Here is a 23428-nt window from a genome sequence, read left to right on the forward strand (position 1 = left end):
AATGCATTTAGATTCATAAAGAATTCTTTTTGCTTGGGTATGCCTGAAAATATCCTTATTTCACCTTTCCTTTAAAAGACATTTTTACTGGGATAGAATTCTGGGTTGAAGTTTTTCTTCAATTGCCTTAATGTTGATGCTCCATTGTCTTCTTATTTGCATTGTTTGCAACAAGAATACTTATATCATCCTTTTCTTTATGTCTCTGTAAATAATATATTTTTTTTTATCTTGTTGCTTTTAGGGTGTTTTCCTTTATCACTACTTTTGAGCAATTTGATTATGATGTGTCCTGGTATATTTCAACCTGCCATTAACCCCTCTGGCTATTTTTCATATCATACATTATAGTTTTCATGTCTAGAATTTTAATCTGGATTTTTGTATGTTTGTTTCATATTTTCCATATCTTTTTTTTTTTTTTTTTTGCGGTACGCGAGCCTCTCACTGTTGTGGCCTCTCCCATTGCAGAGCACAGGCTCCGCGGAGGCTCACGGGCCCAGCCACTCCGTGGTATGTGGGATCTTCTGGGACTGGGGCATGAACCCGTGTCCCTTGCATCGGCAGGCGGACTCTCAACCACTGCGCCACCAGGGAAGCCCCATATTTTCCATATCTTTACTTAATTTTTGAAGCTTTGGAATTTTTTTATTGGCTTTCTGGCGTTGTGAATTTCACCTTGTTGAGTGCTGGGTATTTTTGGGTACCTATTACTATTCCTGAGCTTTGTTCTGTAATGCAGTAAATTACTTGGAAACAGAGTAGTTATCAACCTGTGGTTAGTGATTCCTCAATCCTGAAGCAAGATCCTTCTGAGTAATCTACCATGAATGTTGAGTTTTTCCATCTAGATGATGGAAACAAGTACTATTTCTGACCCTGTGTGAACACCAGACACTGTTACCTCTAATTCTTTTGGGTGATTTTTTTCCCATGGCCTCATGTTTCTTTCATGTGTGTGCATTGATCATTAGTCAGCTGCATTCTCATAGGGCCTCACCTCCAGTTTCTCTCTCTGAGCAACTCCTTCCTCTCCAGTATTTTTTCCTGTGACTGCCAGCCACCTCCGTCTCTTCAGACTCTCACCCCATATCTTCAGCTCTCTGGAATCTCCCAGGCTCTGACTGGGTTCCCACACCTGGAGCCACAGCCTGGAAACTCAAGGCAGTAAGCTTTGGCAACTGTAGAGCTCACAATATTTGTTTCTTATTTCCCAGTGGTCTCTGTCCTTCACCTGGCATCTGATATCTTACAGAAATATAGTCCTATATAGTTTGTCCATTTATTGGTGGTTACTGGCAGCAGGGTAAATCTAGTTTCCGCTACTTATCTTGGCTGGAAGTGGCAGTCTGTGTGTACACTATGTAACTAAACCAAAAAAACACCCACTTGCACTGATTGTCCTCATCATTTTGATTTTTCTTTCTATACTAAGATTCAGTGCAGAAAGCTCTGAGGAACCATAAGAGAGCTCTGATACTCTTCCAGATGGCGAAATAGTATTGACCCTGTTTTACCAATGACGTCACTGAGATTGAGTGGCTAGTTCAGGGTGACACCACTAGTAATGGACAGGGTGGAGCTGTGAGTCACAGGTGACCACCGCAGGGCTTTCTACCAGAGAAGGCTTCCTCTCAGAACAAAAAGCTTTTGAAAAAGAATATTCACACTAGCATTTTCATTTTCTCTTCAGAAAAATATCTGTCCTGGCACTGTTCAGTAAAATTATGTTTATGTATCTGCAGAATTAGTTCCTTGGTTACTCTCTTTTTTTTACAGGTTTTTATTTTGGGGTGCGGGGCCATCGGCATCATTTGCCAGAGCAAGGCAGGGTGGTGGGTGTTGAGACCAGAATCTGAATAGCTGACATTTAGTGAAGTGTTCTAGCTAAAAGTCCGATTTCTGATGTAAGATCTGTGCTAAATGGTCATTGATAGAGCTAAAAGTAAGATGAGGACTGGAGTCTTCAACAAATGCATATTTCAGATCTTTCAGTTCAGTCCCATCAGCCATCACAGGAAAGACAGTGACAAGAATAATGTTTGCCAAAGTTTCCTGTGTTATCAAAGGGGATAATTTCAGATTTGGTCATAATCATGCTTGCCCTGAGTGAATTGATCACTCCGTGTAGAATTAGAAAACATGTTTATTTGAAATAAAAATTAAAAATTGGATTAAGAAGAACTATTTTACTGTCAAAAATCAGATTGTTGTTGATTGATCGAAGGATTCACGTTGAATTCTTACCTAGAAATGCATAAAACTCTCCCATCTAATAAAAACTGGGACTGGGTAGTTACAGGCATGCAATCTTGGCATTACCTTCCATTTTTGTTAAGTTACTGTCTTTGTCTGTGGGTTTTATTTGAATTTTAATGTATAGCTTGACATGGCACTTAGCTCCACACTTTGGAAAATGCGAGAAAATTCTAAATCCCTTCTTGAGGGCTTTCATATATTGCTGTTGAAAGACATAAATCAGAAGCTTGCCAGTAACTCTCTGAGAAAGGTCATGTCTTGTATTGGAGCCATAAATAAGTATTTCTGAAATCTCCCTCATACTTACACAGTGCCTGGAAAATAAAAAATATTTACTCAATGTTAGCTGAATATAAGAAAATGAATTAGTCAAGTGTTTTTTCTGTAGATTCTGTTGCTGATAATCACGTCAGAATAACTATCCCCTTAACCCTGACCACTTTTGCCAAATAGTTCCCAACTTCACAAACAGGAATCTGGAGCAACATGGATTGTTTATACAGTCTCTTTGAAGCTTGGGTTTAATCCATGCTTTCATTTTTTTTTTAAACCCAAGCCTGGAAGTATGACGTGATGATGTTTCTGTGCAGCTGGAATTCCTTGCTCTACCACAAATTTCATTTGTGAGTCTCTGTGTCTGTGTGTGCTTTATGTTCCAAATTTCTTTTTTGATTAATTACATTCCTACTGGCTGATACACTGAATGGCCAACCTAGAAGTGCATTGTTTGAATCATATTTAGAATTTTTATATACGTATATACTTAACATATTACAGTTGTTAAAACAGTCTCTCCATGTCCGTCCATCCTCTTCCCCCCTCTCTCAACCTCCAGGAATAAAAAAATTAGAATGCAGTTGTGTCTTTGCACTAGGATAAACTCTTAATCTGTAGAGGGCTAGTAACTCTTCTAAGGACCAGCTCTTCAAAATTTTCACTTCTCTAAAAGTTTCCTTGGAAATTTGGATACTAAATACTGCATTGCAGCTATCTTATCCATACTAAAATTAATTGCATGTTTGTATCTGATGTTTCACACTCAGACTCTCAACATTTAATTGAGCAAAAAAATTGGGGGGGCAGTTTCTTTAGCACCTGCACTCTTTCCTTTCTCATTTCTTGTCTTTTTTTTTTTCTAATTGAAGTATAGTTGACTTACAATATTATATTAGGTTCAGGTGTAAAACATAGTGATTATATATTTTTATAGATTGCATACCATACAGAATTATTATATAATATTATTGACTATATTCCGCATGCTCTACATTACATCCCTGTGACATGTTTGTTTTACAACTAGAGGTTTCTACCTCTTAATCCCCTTCACCAATTTCACCCATCATTCCCCTCTTCCCCTGCTAGTGACCATCAGCTTGTTCTCTGTATCTGTGAGTCTGTTTCTGTTTTTTTATATTTGTTCATTTGTTTTATTGTTTGCATTCCCCATATAAGTGAAAACATACAATATTTGTCTTTGTCTGATTTATTTCACTAATTATAATACTCTCCAGATTCATCCATGCTGTTGCAAGTGTATATACCACATCTTCTTTACACATTCATCTGGCAGTTGGCACTTAGGTTGCTTTTATATCTTGGCTATTGTAAATAAACCTGCTATGAACATTGGGGTGCATACATCTTTCTGAATTAGTGTCTTCATTCTCTTTGGATAAATACCAAGGAATGGAATCACTAGATTGTATGGTAGTTCTATTTTTAATTTTTTGAGGAATCTCCATGCTGCTTTCCATAATGGCTTTACCAATTTACACTCCCACCAACAGTACACTAGATTAGTTCAGCCAAATGTTAAATTTTCTTGAGATTCCTGAAAATGTCTTCATACAATTCTTTAGTAGAATGATTTGTGAGATTTACCATAAAGGAGCACGGTTTTTTCCCTAAATTGAGATTTTGCTCACTACTGTTAGGTGTATTTTAACAGCAGGGTAATACGTGTTCAATAAAAAGTAGCAATCATTGGAGAAAATAAAGGGCAGCAATTAGTTGGTATGTCGTGGCAGGCAAACTAGGACAGCATGAGGAGGTACCAACTAAATCAGTCTTTAGCCAACATGAATGTTGGTGTAACTATATGTTTTATAACGTGAACAGAAACTGAGGTCCTAAACTTGACTGTTTTCATTTTTATATAATTGTTAACTGCCCTTCTCCCAGCAATTCTTCATTTTCTGCTAATCACTTCTGGTCGCAAAAGAAATAGGAAGTATTGATAGAATATATGTAGATTATATATATATCTATATCTATATATCTATATCTATATCTATAGATATAGATATATAGATATATAGATATAGATATAGATATATCTCCAAGGTAAATATACTGCAGCTACACCTCAATATAATGGATGGTAAATAAATTAAAAATTATTTGCTGACATCTTAATATGTGGAGGCACTGAGGGAGATGAGTACTAAGAAGTTTCAAACATCCTATCCTCAAGTTTTTTTGTTTTTTTTTAAATTTATTTATTTTTGGCTGCCTTGGGTCTTCATTGCTGCGTGTGGGCTTTCTCTAGTTGCAGCGAGTGGGGGCTACTCTTCGTTGCGGTGCGCAGGCTCCTCATTGCGGTGGCTTCTCTTGTTGCAGAGCACGGGCTCTAGGTGCGCGGGCTTCAGTAGTTGTGGCACGCGGGCTCAATAGTTGTGGTGCACGGGCTTAATTGCTCCGCGGCATGTGGGATCTTCCCGGACCGGGGCTTGAAGCCGTGTCCCCTGCATTGGCAGGTGGATTCTTAACCACTGTGCCACCAGGGAAGTCCCCAAGTTTCGAATATAATCAAAATTTTGTAAAGCTGATCAGAGTGTACTTAAAAGACTACTGGCTTGAAAATCATCTTTGAGAAATATAATTATCCTGTACCTTATATATTTATTATTCATTCATTCATCATTCATTTATTTTTAGTTGAGGTTTGTAAAAATTGGTGAGCACAAGGGAACTTGTTAACTTGAGAGCTTTTAAGGTCAGACCCCGTATCAAATGGTGGGTGGAAAGACAAATGGGAGAATTTGCATTTATTAAACAAAGTCCTATAAACTGTGCTGTGTGGTTTGCATGCTATTCTGGAAAAGCTTCTCAGTATTACCTCTTACCTTGGTTTGAATCTTTACCAAGCTGAATAGACAGATTTTACTAAAGACCAGCAGGAAGTGTGTAATGAGAGACACTAATGTTTTCTGTTTTTAATTGAATTAAGTTAAATAGAAAATTAAGACGTATGTAGGCAAGGCATTCACTTGAAAGCTGTCCTGTGCCTCTGAGACCCTATTCCTCACCCAGATTCCCTCCACAGCAGAGCCCCGCTTAGTCACTGTCTTCAAAGTCGAAATAGCTCTTCATCCGATGCTGTCAAACATACAGCACTGGGATGTCATATTTCGTTCTAGCAAAGGTTGCACATACATATTTTTATGTCAATATCTATTCTCATTCATTCTTGAAAATGAAAACCCATTATGAAAACATAAATATTTAGTCTTTTTAGACAAATGCATAACACATTATTTAATAATCCAGTGGTTTCTTAACTGTCTGGCATTACAGATATCTGCCCTACAGAACAGATAGCAACAAGGGATCTTCTCCCTAGGAACGTGTGTGTGTGCATACAAAATTACACATAGGTTTCAGGGAGTTCCCTCATTTTGTGCAGCTCATCCACGGATCAGTTTAAAGATTCTAGGTTATATTTGGATTTTTGTAAGTGTAGGGGAGCAAAATTTGCCACCCCAAAAATGTATCTCTTTGGCATGAGGATTAATTTAGGCTGATTATTTTTGAGGCCCAAAAGACTCAGGAAGAACATTTGACCTTCCTTCCCCCTAAATGCCTAAAAGAATGTAGACAGAAGACCTGTTCCAGGGAAGGAGCTGTCACCATAGATCACTATAGTATGAACTAGGTGTGTAGACAGGGAGGAAAATCTGTTAAAGTTCTTCTCTATGTCCCATTGTCTCTGCAATTCCCAGCAGATGTTTGTTTATCAAACATTTGATTTTTTTCCCTTTCCATGTCAATTGCCTTCCTCCCCTTTGAAGTCCCAACCCACTACCCCCAACATCCTCTTTTATCTTTAGCTGAAGATGGTATTTAGGTGAGGGTTTCAGCCGTTTTTGTGAGTTACTCAATTTTCCTGGGTCTCTCCCATGTTATTCAACTTTCGTTTGATTTTTCTCCTCTTAATCTGTATCATGTAAATTTAATTCTTAGACCAGTCAGAAGGCTAGAGGAAAATTTCTTCTTTCCCGAAATAAGCTTTATCTTGAATTTCCTTATATTGTTTCTAGGAGGTCAAGGCACTGTGGTTAGGTAGAGTATGAGAAGAGAGTGAAATTGAAAGAAATATAAATGTGCATATCTTTGAACATGGTGTAGCCACTTAGGGGATTTGTGAAGCAAAAATGCCAAAATCCAAGTATGAATATACAAAATTGAAGCATATTGTAATTCTCTCTTACGAAGTCAAGAGTATGGCATGGTTGGCATTTGTCAGATGATCAGACCATTTGACAAATCTTTCTGAAGTTCTGTGGTATCTTAAAACATCTTTTGTTTACGATTTCTTACTCAACTCTGTGGGCTTTGCCGTCTGGGTTGCATTAATAATCCTGTTCATCACTGAGGGCTTCAGCATGTTTCACTGCGTGACTAAACGAGAGTTGAAGACATACAAGTCCAAACACTTTCTGGCGCTTCTTTGCTCGCAGGTCAGCAGATCCAAGCTCTGTATCCAATGGATGCTAAGCTGGTCCAAAAGCATAAATCATAGGGTTTGGGCCAGATCCTAAATTTCAGTTCTGTATGCTGTCTTCACTAATGTATAGCTGGGGTCTGTGTAACTGAAGAAAGAACCGTTTCCTATGCTCTTAGTACTCTGACACCAAATATGTGTGAGGTTTTCCCTCACATAAAATAATTCGGACACTAACCACCTGTAGTTAGCATAGATCGCCATGGGTTAAGGGTTCAGTCCCACAAGGCTGCCCCCTCCCTCACTTCAGAAGCCAGTCGCAAAATCCTAGATTTTCACCTTGTATTTCTGATGCACCAGCTATAAATCAGGGGTCCCCATGACCTGCTCGTCAGGTTTGATAATTCACTAGAACTCACAGAATAAGTGCCTTATTTACTGTTAGCAATGTATTATAAAGGATAGAACTCAGGAAGAGCGAGATAGAAAAGACTGTAGGGCATGGTATGGGGGAAGGTGTGTGCAGCTTGCATGCCTCTCCAGGCATGGTACCCTCCTGGCATCCCAATGTGTTCTCCAGCTGGGAAGCTCTCTGAATTCCATTGCTTAGGGGTTTTCTTGGTGAGGTTCCATTAAGTAGCCATGAATGATTAAATCATTGGCTATTGGTGATTAAACTCAGTCTCCAGCCCCTCTCCCTTCCCTGGAGATCAGAAAACGGGGCTGAAAACTCCAACCCTCTAATCATTTGGTTGGTTCTCTTGTGTCTGGAACCAGGGACTAAGACCAAATATTGGTTCCTCTAGCAACCAGTTCCCGACCTCCAAGAGTCACCTTGTTAGCATACAAAAAGATACTCTTATCTCTCCAAGGGTCTAATAAGCTCTTGTGTCTGGAACCAAGGACTAAGACCAAATACTATGACAAAAGATGCTCCTGCCACCAAATTTTATAAGAGTTTTAGGAGCTCTGTGTCAGGAACTGGGGGCAGAGACCAAACAGTTATTTCTTATGTCACGGTAACCAAAATAAATTATTGCTGAGAACTAGCAAAATATCCCAGAAACAAACTAAAACCTACCAGATTTGACAGACTGTCCAGAGGTCCCTAATTTGTGAGTGACAGGATTAAAACCACCCTTATTTTCCATATTTTATAGTACAGTATAAACACCTATTTTTAATTCCCAAGTTTGCCATCTTATAACTTGGAACAAGTGACTGAATTAGAAGGATTCTTCCTCCTCTATTTGAAATTGGGGTTGATCATTCTACTTTTTTTTGGTAATTAACATTGTCTAGCTTTTTGTTAGCCATAATTAGAAAAAACAAAAGGATTAATCAAAGGTTGAGATGAGACTGTGAAGTAGAAAGATATCTTCCTCCCTGGGAAGAGAACGATTGTTAGGACAGACTATAGAGGCTTTGGTGCCTTGACCCTATTAGGAAGTCGTCTGCCTCCTTGTGGAGGAGGGATGGGATGGGAGATGGCTTAGCCTGTGTACTGCTGTGCTGTGTTACATCACAAGCCAGAGCCAAATAGTAATCTGGATATGCTGGGAAGGGATGCATCTAATGCTTCCATATTACCAAAGCTGGAGGAACACGGAATGGAGCCGGGCATGAGAATCTACTCCCATTTCCTCTGTTGCTTCTTCAAGACTTCTATGTTCAACCTGACATAGAATTGTCATTTGCCTTCTTACACTCATGTTAAACTATTACAAAAATCACCTATGTGCTCTTCTGAAGAAAGGAATATGCATGAATTTTGCAGTGGACTTTAGCTCAACTCCTAGCTTTAAACCTTTGTGACCAAAGGTTCCCGTGGAAGCTTCCCCAAATGGGGTTTGTTTTTTTTTTTCAGATTTTTCTTGCGACCATGAGAGTGCATGTGAAATGCCAAGGCAGGTCTACAGTGGCAAAATAAACTCATCCAAGAGACCATCTCAAGCCGAAAGAGGTTTAACTCTCTTAAGGGAGTTTTTTAAACCTGCACACAGAGATTTTGTACATTGTACATTTATGTGCTCAAGATATCTCAAAATCCAAGATGTAGAACTGTGAAAATAATGACCCTGAACCTACTTATGAAAACAGGAGAGAATTGCATTTTCTTGATAGGTGATTAACTTCCCCAGTCACAGGGTTGGAAACCACTAGGGTTCAATTTAATGCTTCAGGAGAGGGTTTTCTGAATATGTCCCTTGTGAACTAGAAAGGTCAGGGTGCTTCCCCATAAAGTGACTCATTTACTTCCTTCTTCTTGACAAGATTATGCTTAGGGCTTTTAAAGGCTCTTGACAGATCATTCCCTCCCATCAGGATATGGTTTCAGGCACAACTGTCTGTTATGATAAGATGCCAGATTTCTACATCAAGTATAATGCTGCAAAGAGAGGCACAGTGGAGCTGAACAATCGTGTTTTAATATACCACAGTTCCAAGTGAACTGTGGAATAGAAAGCTACCCACTCAGACATGATTGGCATTGAGTCAGTCAAATGTGTCTGATTGATCCAAAGTCCATGGACACCAAATTTATGAAATTGCATAAAAGAACCAAGTGAAAAAGGCAATGCATCTGAGAAGTGGGAGCATTAATTTCTTAAAGTTACCTATTAGAGGGAAAGGCTGTGAAATTTCTTTCAAAATTCCATGCATCAGCCTGACATCAAAACCCAAGCCACAAGAAGACAAACTATAGCATCTTTTGAAATTAAGGATATGAATCTTGTGGACACTGGGGTTTGAACATTCTGTAGAGCCTATGAAATATTTTCTGGGAAGAATTCCCCATTAAAACAGCTCCCTAAAGGACGCCAACACACTGGGTGGATAGATCAGTATGTACCAAAAATTGGGAATGCATCTCTTCTTGGTTGAGAGATGGTTATTTTCAACTCAGATGCCATGAAGGATGTATTTTGCCACTGGAACTACTTGTGCAGGTTATATTTAGCTCTAGGTTATTCATTAATTTAATTAACATTTTTTGGCAACTAAATTATGCCAGGAACTGAGCCAGTAGCTAGCGATATGTTACACTCTTGTTCCAAGAGAGGGAAATGGTTAATGTTCCAAAATGTAAATCTTCCATTTTCAGGTTAAGTATAATCCATTTTAGTAGGGCCTACTCTTAATCCTTTATGAAATTTCTTTTTGAAATGATTTTTTTTAATGCAGTGTGATTGTGAAGTGAATTTAATGTGTACTGAAAAGTGCTACATCTGATGCAAATAGATACTTTGTAATTATGGGCTAAACACTCAGAAACAATAATGACAATAAAAAGAGGATTGGATATAATTAGTCCCCCTGGGGCAGATCTTTTCCTTTTATTATCTCTGTTCTTTGCTATAAATTTTAATAATAAGATTAGCCATTCAATGGCAATATAACCAGATTTCAGTATTAATGCATGGAATATTGTGAAATGAGGGGAATTTGGCAGAAAAAAATGTTATTACTAGTTACAGAAGATGTTAAAGACTTGAGAAAGGTTGAAATTATATGCATAGAGGTTAAAATGTTTCCTAATCTCTGCTTACCATCAATATCCTTACAATGAGCCACTGAATTCTTAAGCTTGTTTTTTCTAATCACCTGAATAATCCTGTCTTAAATGTAAGGATCATGACAATAGAATAGCAGTTACTTTAAGAGAGTATATTTCTATAGAGATACCAGGTATTTTTTCCTACCATTTCTATATGAATGTTCTGAGTTTTTAATTAAAATTTTAAGAAATTCATCTTTGTCCTAACATAATGAAATAAAATTCCCGAAACAATGGAGGTTCCCTGTTATTCTGTGATACGTGAAATAGCTCTAGAAATAGTTTTAAGCCTTGGAAATTCTGCGTTCTGGCTAAAAATTGTAAAGGCAGTTATTTCTGTATTTGAATGAAACACGCATGAATCACATACCAAAGGCAGAACTCTTTTTTTTTAAACTAAAGCAAATGAATATACAAAAGTAAAAAGGAATGTTATCTATTTTTCTTTCTTAACTAAAATAGCATTTGTTTATGAGGTATCATCTGCCATTTCATTTGACATGATTTATCTGACTACTCCAACATAAAAACTAATCTGATTTTTATATTTTTCATTTCTAAGCATGATCGTTAGAAATATGTTTACATGAATAAGTCAACGAAACAGAACCTTGTAATTCATTTAATGAGGGAAGTCAGAGTGTCTTTCTGAATGTCTTCCTGAATTCTCGTGTCCTGAGGTGTAGGCAGTGTGAAGGAAAGGCTGGTGTTTGTATAGATGCACACGCAGTGTGTATCTGAGCTACATAAACAGTGATGAGGTCATGGCTTACACTGGGATCTTAGGGCTCATTATCCTCACAGGAGCTTTGTTCCCCAGCAGAGAGAGGCCTGGGCCATCACGAGAGCCCGGTGTGCTACTGTTTCATTGTCAAGCTCTAGGGATTTAGAGGGGAAAGTTAGGAATATATTTCTGAATATCCTTCTGAAACATATAAAGAAATCTCGGTATTAAAGGAGATAAACAATTTTCAGCATGTGAACACATTCACCATTTAATTATCCATCTTAGTAGAAGATAAGGATGGATTTAGAACTAGAATCCATGAATGTCACAAAAGCCTAACTTTTTATTAATACCTATAATCTTTTTCCAGTAATCCTAAACAGATTGACAGAGGACCTTCCTATCTTGCTATTTCTCCTCCCTACATCCAGAGGCATTAGCTAAAGCACAGCAGAATGCCAAAAACCAAGGACAGTATTTCCAAGATTGAACAAATCTGGATGATTTTCAGCACAATTAAAAAAGCAGATATTAGCACGTCCCAAAATAATATTATCTGAGCTTATAAAAACTAGAAGTCCAGACAAGGACTTCTAGAACAGGCTCTCATTTCTAACTATTCAGTGATTTCTTTCAGTTTCCAGTTCTATAGGTTACTTTGTGGAACATGTCTTTGGTGTAGTCCATTTTAGAGTTTCCTTGAAAGGCAGGAGCACATAATGATCAGGAGAACGGGCTGCGGAGCCAATGTTGGGCTACCTGTTCTTGCTGTACCCCTGACTAGCTCTGTAACTAAATGGAGCCAGCTTCGCAGTCCTAAACCTCCTTTGTGCCTTGTTTGCTTCATCAATGTAGTGGGGCAAGCAGCTGTACCTCTGTCACAGGGTTGATAGGAAGATTTAATGAGTTACTATGAATAAAGCACTTGAAACACCATCTTATTCATATAAGCAGTGAATAAGTGCTGAACTGTTATTGCTTAGAAGAAAGGGAAAGGGGGAGGGGATGGAGGTAGGGACTGAGTAGAAGAAATAAGCATGTACTGAGTAGCAACTGTGGATGCAGCATTGTGTGGGTAACTAACACAACACTTTAAATTCCCACATACACCATATGAAAGATCGTTATCTGAATGGTACAGATGAGGAAGATGAGGCTTAGATATTTTGTGACTCATATTTATTTATTTTTATTTTTTTAATTTATTTTTATTTATTTATTTATTTATTTTTTTTGCGGTACACGGGCCTCTCACTGCTGTGGCCCCTCCCACTGTGGAGCACAGGCTCCGGACGTGCAGGCTCAACGGCCATGGCTCACGGGCCCAGCCACTCTGTGGCATGTGGGATCTTCCTGGGCCGGGGCACAAACCCGTGTCCCCTGCATTGGCAGGCGGACTCTCAACCACTGTGCCTCCAGGGAAGCCCTATTTTTAAATTAATGTTAACATTAATAATAGCAAGTGGGAATCAATACTGTTTGTGGTGATAGTGGAAAAAAGCAGTGGGGGGAGACCCAAGTGTCAGTTGGCAGAATTCAGCTTAGAGCAGCAATGCCAAGGCCAGTTTGGAGCAGTTATATCCTAGTGCCCATGCTTGGAGGTGACAGTCCTCTGAGGACAACATGCCTTGTAGAAACATTTATAGGTGACTGACTACAAAAAAAAAAAAGAAAAAGAAAGAAAAAGAAGAAGAAAAGAAAGTTATGATGAAAAACAACCTTTATGTTCAACTGAAGTATTTTTTCTTATTTGAGCTCTTAAAGAAAAAAAATTCCATTTTCTTTAAAACAACAAAGCCTTTTTAAGAGGAAAGAAATAAAACAGAGCACCTGAGAAAGCACATTCAGCCAGTCGGCTGGGACACCTTTGATGAATGCAATTAGTTGCAGTCTGCAATTTTGGAAGCATAATTGCAGTAGAACTAGAGGGACATTTTTAGGACTTGGTGCTGAATAAGGAACAAGCATGTATGTAATATCCCAATTCCACGGTCCTGCATATAAAATATCCATTGCATTCAACAATACTCGGCCTTTGATTTCTGACCCCAAAATCACCTTTTTAAATATATATATTTAAAACCTATTGTCTTTTAAATATGTACATTATCGATGAAGTTTGTCAGTTTTTATCTCTTTTACTACTTTTCTCCTTTTCAGATTTAAAAGGCCATTCCCTGATTTGTAGGGTCAACCAGATTTCAGAGTACCAATGAAAATTGTAATGATGTGCTGCCCAAAACTGTTTCAAGCTGTGATGTCTGCCTTTTTTGGAGATTATGGAGAAACACATTAGGATAAAAGGATAAAAGAAATAAATAAGGCAGATGATAAAAGAAATAAATAAGGCAGATGAACTCAGGTTTACTTTCTTTTCATTATATTTCTTTGTTTGTTTTTCTTAAGTATAGGAATGTGGCCTGTGGAAGGTATAGTACAGAGCACCCTCTCTGAGTCAGGCCCTGTATAGTGTGTGATTCCTGATAAAGAAAGGCAAAATCTAGCCCTTAAGAATCTCACACTTGAAGAGAGCCATCAGAAATGCAATAATGGGAGTTTGCATAGCATTTCATGGGAGCACAGAGAAAGGGTACCACCTCCACCTGGCATGTCAGGGAGGTGGCCCTAAGCTAAGCAACAGGAGAAGGGGAGGCACAGTTTCCATAAGGAAAACACATAAACCATCTCTGTGAATAAATTCTGTACCTTCCAACTGGTTTTCAAGGTGCCCATGACTCACAGGTTAATAATAACTAGATAGACCCAAATGGCCAAAATTCTATTTCTGATATGAACTTGCATAGGTAATTTTTCTTTGTTTGTCTTAATGAAGAAGAAACATGTATCTTTGGAAATCATTTTTAAAAATCACATAGTAGGGCTTCCCTGGTGGCGCAGTGGTTGGGAGTCCGCCTGCTGATGCAGGGGACACGGGTATGTGCCCCGGTCCAGGAAGATCCCACATGCCACAGAGCGGCCGGGCCCGTGAGCCATGGCTGCTGAGCCTGCATGTCTGGAGCTTGTGCTCTGCAACGGGAGAGGCCACAACAGTGAGAGGCCTGTGTACCACAAAAAAAAAAAAAAAAAAAAAAAAATCACATTGTAGAATGCATGTAGCAAGAGAATTGTTAAAGATAGAGAAAGCAGACCTTGTCCCTTTTTTTTATGAGGATGAATGCTTTCAAGTAAGACTGGAATAAAAATGAAATGGAATCAATTAGAAAAAAAATAGAAGCACTTAAGAAGAAACTTAATTGTTGCTGAAAGAATTAGAATCTGATGGCGTGGAAAGGATTTAATTAAACTCCAAAGTAAAATAATACATTGGCCTTTCTCCCAGAAAAATATGATGTCTCTTAGAGTTTATCAGCTATTTCTTGGCCTGCAAATTAGTAATGGTTATCTATTATTTTTCTCATTTTGATTATTACATGCTACTGATGATGGGATTTTTTGTGCAACAGTTACTGCTGAGAAAACCATTAAGACTGTGCAGATAGAATTGTAGTCTCATATGCCCCTGTATATTTGGGTGGGAAAATGGAAAGTACCTAACTTAAATCTGACAGATCCAAAATCAACTGTCCTTCAATAGCAGAAGACACTATTTTAAAAGAAAATGTTAACAAGGATAGCCATCATCATATGTGTCGAATGCTAAATGCTGTTACAGAAATGAAAAGCGACCGATCAAATAAGAATTACCTAGTAAGAAGGGAATGGAGAATTGCAAAAATGTGACTCAGTGCTTTCACATCATGGAATGAATTAGTGGGACCTCTGACCCAAAGCCATTGGAAGAAGCAATATTTTGGACAAACCTGAACTTTTTTTTTTCCCCTACAGCCTCGTCATGTGTTCAACATGCTAAAGAAGTATGTCCGTGCCGAACAGAAAGATAGACAGCATACCTTAAAGCATTTTGAACATGTTCGCATGGTGGATCCAAAGAAAGCTGCTCAGATCCGGTCCCAGGTAAGCACAGAATGTGGTAATCATGCAACTTGGACAATTCAGTGTTCTTGCCCTTTGAGTTGGATCTTTAGGTATTCCCAGAATAGCCATGGGTGTTGGACCTCTATAGCAAGAGTTCTTTAATGCCTGGTAAATTCTAAAGGCTTGTCCTAGGGCAACATGTGGTTTGGCACTTTCTGAGTTATGAAAATAACAAAGAATATAAAAATCTTGAGTGACTACTGCTACTGATTCTTAAGGAACCATCAAACTCTGATGACTAAAATGAAAACAAAATTGTATAAACCAAAACTGCTAAAATTTGGTTCAACTAAATTATAGAAGACAATCATAAACTCCATTTCTACTGTAATGCTTGGAGATAATGTGAGACTAAATGAAGCTTGGTAGTGATAAGTTTTATACTCTGCCATTTTCAAAACTTGACAACTGGGATCTACCTCTGGAAATCTGAAATTTTACATTTCCTTAAACAGAAGAATTTTTTGAAATATCTATCATTAAATATCTATGTTTCATGTGAAATATCCATATGATCCCATCTATTGGAAACTTTGCAAAGACATATATATATATATATATATATGGAGCATCAGAGCTTATTTAGGAATCTCAATATTAGGAATCAGAATTGGGCAGAAATGGTCTTTTCAATTGGCTTTATATCTTATGGTTACAAGCATATAATATAATGGAAAGTTTAAAGCAGCTCCAAAGTTAGAGAACAAAAAATGAGGGAACAAGAAAAATAAAGATGCCCTTTCATGTTCAAAGTTCCAGCAGCATTTTGTCAGTTTTATTTGGGAAGTTTGTATCTGTCTGTGGTGCTTGGTAAGGAAAATAACTCTTCCTTACTCCAGAGATGGTTTACCTGGAGCTATCATCCTTTGCTGCAGGTTATGACACACCTCCGCGTGATTTACGAGCGCATGAACCAGTCTCTCTCCCTGCTCTACAATGTTCCTGCTGTGGCTGAGGAAATTCAGGATGAAGTTGGTGAGTGAGCTGTTTTTGTGGTGCTGTGCATATAAACATATTTTCCTCCTGTAGGAGAAAATCAGGGAACTGAGTTCATCTGCATCAGGAATCATCAGTGTTTTAATATGTGGAAGGAAAAAGAGCAGATTCCCTTCTACAGTGAAACTCTTGGGGAGTGGAAGTTGCTCTCATCTTTGAAATGCATCAGGTCTTAACTGCATACTGACAAAAGCCGAGGGGAATGTAATTTGGCTTTGGTCTATTTGTGTGATAATGAGCCACTTGTTGTTGGATTATACTTGTCAACAGTTTTCTAATTTAGTCAATCTTATAAATATCACCTTATGATGCTTTGGTACTTGACAGTTTAATAGAAACAACCCTTCATCTCTTAATTCTTTATTATCATAATCTTATGAGTGTCATGATATCCTCATTTTTCAGATGAAGGAGCCCAAACTTACAATTTAAGAAACTTGCCTATGTCACGCATATCCCAAGGAGCACAGCAAAACCACAAAACTCTGACTTTTGACTTTGAGGTTATTGTTATATTCAGTAACGCATCTTTCTTTGATGCACGCCCCGCCCCCTGCATAGCCATAAGTGTTCTCTGGACCACGTTGTTGTTTAAACTTAATTAACTATACTTCATTAAACTTTTAAAATAATCATACACTCATAAGAAGTTGGAAAAATAATACAGAGTAGTCCATGGTAGACATCACCCACCTTCCTCAGTAGTAACATCTTACATAACATCATGCATTATCAAAACCAGGAAACCGACCTTGTGTGTCCACTGTCTCCTATGGCCCTAGTTTTCCTCATGACATCTTTAATATTTCGTATGAGTAAGTTCTCCCTTTTCTGTTTTTCTTGGAAAGGGAGTAAAGTATCACATAACGTAATTCTCCACAAACCCCCAAAATGCCCATATTTGTTTAACTTTGCCTCACAAAAGTACTTAGATGCAATTACCCTAGTGCATCTTTCAACATAAAGCAGATGTATGAATCCGGGCGATATGGTGCATAAACCGTCTGTAAATAAGCAATATGTGTGTGGTGGATCCCTCTCCATAATGAGTCCTGTTCTTTGTTAATTGGGTTGGAAATAGATGCTTAATTTGGTTTAAAACAGATGCAGGTTGTCTGAAAACAGAACACTCAGGATGTTGTAGATGGTGTTCCAGTTGAGGAATTCCTGCTTTGAAGTGCCCAAAACACAGCTTGGCTCGATTTTTACATTTCATAACAGTGCTGTTCTACTCTTTTTTTTTCTAACTTAGTAATACCTTGCAAGTGTTGTTTGTATTACTACCAAGTATTTGGCACTTATCAGGTGATAATGGTCTGTTCAGTGTTGTGTATTAACACACAGGATCCTTTCTTTAAGAAACGAATATTCTTGTTATATATTATGATAGACATGTGTAAGGAACCTTTAAAATACTGTGTATTAAATAAGTATAAGAAAGTCCTCCAATAAGTTGTAGAAGGTACAAAAATCAAAGAAAAATCACGTTCTTAATGAACTGAAGCTCAAATCTTCTAGATGAATGTATTTTGGCCTTATAGCCATCTTATCAAGCTTATTTTCATAAGCAACTTCAACTGAGGTGTTGCCAGTAATACCAAACTATAGAGGAATAAGCCATTGCAAAGGCCTAGAATATTTCACTCTCAGCCAGTAATTATGGTTGACTCTTTCTAATTAAATTACCAGACGTTTTCATTCAGCAAAATACTACTGAAAGCAGTGACCACTAATAAGTCGCAGTTCCACAGAACAGATGGTGATTCAGCTGTCTTGAGTGTTGCAAAATGCCCAAGAGTAGAACCACACACTAAACTTCAAATATCAGTGGCAGGGAGAATATTCCGATAACTAGAATCATAGAATTTTTTCTTTAAAAAAAAAACTGTTAAGTAAGCTTAAAAGCATGTCATTTTTAAAAATAGCTTTGTCATTCTGAGTATACCGAACACCGAATCCTGAAAGATAATCATTTAAAAAATCTTTCTTGCCTCCATTTTTAAATAGCTGTTTCCTGTGGGAAGAGAAGCTTGCATTAATGAACTTCCATTAAATAGAGCTGTGTACCATTTGAGGTCCTAACACCAAAGCCAAAGAAGAGAGCTCCCTGGGGAAAATGGCTTTTCTGGGTTAAGCTTAGTTGTCTTATAGAAATGTTCTTTATTTGAAGGAACATTTAAAAATAACTTACTTTTAAAGTAGGACCATGGATGAAACAAGATGGGCTGTGAGTGCCAATTGTTTGAGCTGAGTGCTGTTTAAGCTGAGCGGGAGTTCTTTGTAGTATTCTCTTTACTTTTATATGCACTTGAAATTTTCCATAATAGAAGTTGGTTTTTAGCTTACTTTCCAAATAGAATCTGCACAGATTTCTTCCAGTGTATGTCCTGTACATTTAATTTCTAATTAAATGCTTTGTCATTAGTCTGATTTGCATGCATCTGCCTTTTCTGTGTGTAATCAAATTTTAGATTTGGAGTCAGTTCAGTGTAAGAAGCATACTGAAATTCAGAGCTGCTGGGAAAAGGAGAAGATCCAAAAGAACCTACAAATGCATGTTGTTTATATAAAAGTTTGTGCTTATAAATGCAGGCAGTTAGAATATGTTTAATACTGTAAACCATCTGGAGAGAAATACAATCGTTTTGTTAAATAAGCGTAATAGTTGCTCTGGAGATGAAGGGTTTTCACCAGTCCTGAGGAACTGCTAGTATCTTTCGTGACATAGGTTTATCTGCTTCAGGTAGTTTATGCTCCCATGAGGATAGAATTCTCTATTATGGATGAAAATGAGGAAGAAGCTAGTCACACCAGAAAGAAAAGGGCAAAAGTGGGAACTGGCATCAAATTTGTGAGAACAGTAAAGTGTGACTGACTAAAGCCTAGAATTCATCAGGCCCATGAGTTCCAGCCCTGACCGTTTTCACCCACTGTGCTTTCCTGAGAAAGCCATCTGTTTATGCTGCTCTACTGTTAACTCCAGTAAATCCCATATCCATAACAACAACCTGTCTACTGAGTCCCAGTGACATATTCCAGACTCAGAATACAGGCGTACCTCATTTTATTGTGCTTTGCAGATATTGCATTTTTCACAGTTGGAAGGTTTGTGGCAACTGTGTGTCGAGTGAGTCTGTCAGCACCATTTTCCAACGGCATTTTCTCACTTCAGTCTCATTTTGGTAATTATGGTGCTATTTCAACCTATTTCATTATTATTACATTTGTGATGGTGATCTGTGATGAGTGATCTTTGATGTTACTATTGCAAAACGATAGTGACTCGCTGAAGGCTCAGATGATGGTTAGCATTTTTAGCAATAAAATATTTTTTAATTAAGGTATGTTCATCGTTTTTTTAGACGTAATGCTATTGCACAGTTACTAGACTACAGTATAGGGTAAACATAACTTTTATATGCACTGGGAAACCAAACCATTCATGTAACTTGCTTTGTTGAGATATTTGCTTTATCGCAGTGGTCTGGAACCGAGCCTGCAGTGTCTCCGAAGTATGCCTATATTTCACCCATTTCTCAAACTCCAAACTATGTGTGTAAGGAAGAAATCATTGTGTCCCTCTTGAAATTGACCCATTTTACAATCTCAGTTATGGGTTCTCCCAGTTGTCCTATACATATCCATGATGCCTTCCTCTCCTCCACCCATGATTGCTTATCAATCTGAAATCCTATATATTCTACCTCTTATATTCATGTGGAATCCCTGCTCTGTAAATCCACATTGTTAGCTCAGATCCTTATCTTCTCACATGAGTTTCACTGGACTCTCAACTAGTCATCTTGCCTCTTGCCTCACCTTGGTCCCCTCCTACCCAAATTCTTCCTCTTCAGGGCTGAGTTTCCTGCTAAAATGAAAATACATCCTGCACATGGTTCTTCCTTGCTTGAAAAGCAGCATCCTTCAACACTCAACTGAAATGTCCACACTCCCATAAGCCTTTGACTAATTTGCATAGGGAGCCAGAGGGAAGAGCTGGTGTTTGAGTGACAGTTATGTAGCGAACTGATGAGAATCTCTTACTGATGATGTTGCTGGCCTGAGTTCTTTATGAAAGTTCACCCTTGTTGAGGTTCAGGGCCACCACATATAGATGTGGCAGGTGGTTTAGGGAAAAAGTGTAAACTGACATTCATTCCTCCCACTGACGAAGCCAAGCCCTCTGGGATGGGGCCACATCCACGTGAAGCGGAGCTTTCTTATAATTCACACATACGCGACATATGCACTAGTGACAACACTTGTGAACTCAGTGACAGCACCTCCAACTAACTTGCCCTTAACAGATAGTAAAGTGATGAAAGTGGAATTGGAGCCAAGGTCTGCATGAGTCCGAAATTCATACTCTCTCTGCTACCCAGTTTCCTACTCTCAATTCCGTAGATTTTCTTCTACTAAACCTCAGTGTCTAAAGCACCATGTATCCACCTCTAATACCATACTGTACTTTGTATTTAATTGTTTATTGACATGTCCACCAGCCCCCAATCCTGTGAGATCTTCCAGGACATGTCTTGGTCATGTCTGTATCCTTGGGATCCAGCAGAGGACCTGGTACTCTGTAGTATTAGTCATCATAGCCTAGGTTGAAGCAAATCCCTAGGCTGCAAAGTAGGTGCTCCTTAAATTAGGTGGATCAGGTGTTCTCCTCCATAACCCTAAAGACCCACCCTGAGCTTCTTCCTTAGCACCTAGCATAGCTATTGCTACACAAAACAAATCTCTTTCCTCAGTCACAGCATTCTCTAAAGCTATGATTGATCAAGCCAACAAAATGGGTGCGTTGGCAAAGGTATCAAAATAAAGAATAAAGCAGAGTTCTCAGGACAGTAATTAATAACATTTTACAATATTGTACTATATCCTATCCATGACCCTCTGCTATTTGGCTTTCTGCCCAATTCATATACTTTGACACTTGATTTATTAAATATGTTGTCTGGTTTAACTCTTCCATCAACCAGAGTCTGAGGCTATTTATTTGCTTTGCTTCACCAATAAGTATGAATTATCAAAACTACTCTATTAGTTTTATAAAAGCTTGCTGTTTATTCTTTTATAATAATTTTTCAGTTCAGTTTGAATTACTATTATGTGCAAGTTCCCAGGCACATCATTTATTACTTAATGTTTTCCTTTTTTAAAAAAATGTATTTGCATACAAATTATGAAGCTTTCTGTAAAGAAAGACGTAAGGCATTTGTAGAGGGGGAAAGAATCCCTTCCTCATTTAAAATAGCTGTCTAGGACAAGTTTTTTTTTTTTTATTCAGCAAATGATAGAATCATTAATTTAAGGAAAATATGCCTCTTTTCAATGTCCATATTCTGTCTTAATCATCTTTTAACCCTTCAAAAAAGCAGAATTCCTTCATCTCTACTATTGTTCATCTCGGCTTTGCTTTGTCAATTTGCTGTTTCAAAATGAGTGGATATTTTTACCCTTTGTAATCTTCCTTAAATCTGTGCTAAAAGGATTCTATTCTTCTATCAGCACTCACCAGAGTACTTCATTTTACAGCTTCCTCAAAGCTAAAAACATTGCAGCTCTCAACTCAGGGCTGGCTGTTTCACAGAATGCTGTGATGATCAATTTATGAGAAAGATAGGAGGAAGGAAAGGGGGAAGGAAGGCCTAATTGTTTCATACCCTGGGATTTTTTTTTTCTTTTAGCCTTCAAAATTAGTAAAAACATGAATTATTGTAAACCAGATGTTGGAAGGATCTCTGGCGGAACAAATCCATAGTGAATGGGGTGGGATTGAAATACGTGGCAGGAGATCAAGAAACTCAAGTTAATGAAAGAAGGCTTATAATTTTTTATTACAATTTGACTGTGGCCTCCTGATAAACTTTTCTGCTCTTTGGGAAAAATACAGCATGTTTATTTCAAGGACAGTGTTTCCATTCTCTGTTCCTAGTAAACCTATTGATTTTTGGATTTAATGAATTCAAAGTAGTCTAGACTTAAAATAGAATATCTATGGCACTTGCCAGACCAACAAAATGGAACATTCATTACTACTGAGAATTTTAAGTATCGTTGTGTATAATTGTTAGTCAAGGGAGGACATCAGGAAGAAAAAAAATCATAAAAGTAAATAAAGTGAGAGAACTATTAACTTACTCCACTCATTCATTTTCCATAGGAAATGGCTTTTAAGTATAAGTAGATTTTATATTTTAGAATTGATTTAAGTATTTGGCAACAAAAACATTTATTTGTATCATAAATTGCCAAAGACATGTTCTTCCTTTAGTTTTACAGTAGTCTCAGAGCTCCTTATTAGTATTTTTTCCAGTATTATTACCTGAATTACAGGTTTGACCAGTGTTTATTTGCCTACCCTCTAAATGTATCTTTGTCCCCCTCTTAAGAAAGACAGTTACTCTTCCAAAATAGTACAACTCATTTTATAAATGAGAAAATGAAACTGCGTTAAGTGACCTACATATAAGCATATTAATCTTCAAAACAAAAAAGTATACTATTTGCCTGCCATGTTGAAATGTCTCTAAACAACAAAATATAGATGTGTCAATGCCAATGAGTTCATACCTCAAACCCAACTGGTCTGTAAATAGTCTTAGGAGGTTACAGCCCTTAAGCATTTAACTCACCCATAGTGGCTAGTTTAGTGCTTTGCAGACATTTAGTTCTTTATACCTTTTTTGGATATGATATGTAAGCTGTCTTTTTCTTAGGAGTTTAATTACTGAATCTATAAGTATAGTGTATGTCATTCAGTTGATCTGTGGAAGTCAGTGATAGGGTCCTTTTGTCGTATGTAGGGACTTCCCTGGTGGTCCAGTGGCTAAGACTCCATGCTCCCCATGCAGGTGGCCTTAGGTCAATCCTTGGTCAGGGAACTAGATCCCACATGCTGCAATGGGAAGATTCCTGCATGCCGCAAAAAAAGATCCTCGCGTGCCACAACAAAGATCCCACACGCAGCAACGAAGATCTCACATGCCGCAACTAAGACCTGATGCAGACAAATTAATTAATTAATTAATTTAAAAAAATATTTTTAAATGCTGATTACTATTAAAAAAAAAGTAGATGTATGTAACTTGACATGTGTAAATTATTGACATGGGAATTATTCAGGGAAACAACATCAGTTTCCCGGGGTAATTTTTAT

The 23428-nt window shown here is 37.8% G+C and overlaps 1 protein-coding gene across 6 annotated transcripts in view; it reads left to right on the forward strand.

Moving 5' to 3' along the window:
- Positions 1 to 23428, forward strand: part of APP (amyloid beta precursor protein) — a 279498-nt gene that overhangs the window by 196595 nt on the left and 59475 nt on the right. For all 6 annotated transcript variants that reach the window (XM_060098597.1, XM_060098598.1, XM_060098599.1 and 3 more), the window contains 2 exons: positions 15118 to 15246; positions 16143 to 16242. In XM_060098597.1, coding sequence (XP_059954580.1) covers positions 15118 to 15246; positions 16143 to 16242 — 229 coding nt within the window. The remainder of the gene's footprint in view (positions 1 to 15117; positions 15247 to 16142; positions 16243 to 23428) is intronic.

Source organism: Mesoplodon densirostris, chromosome 5 (genome assembly GCF_025265405.1).
Source record: "Mesoplodon densirostris isolate mMesDen1 chromosome 5, mMesDen1 primary haplotype, whole genome shotgun sequence".
Taxonomy (NCBI): Eukaryota; Metazoa; Chordata; class Mammalia; order Artiodactyla; family Ziphiidae; genus Mesoplodon; species Mesoplodon densirostris.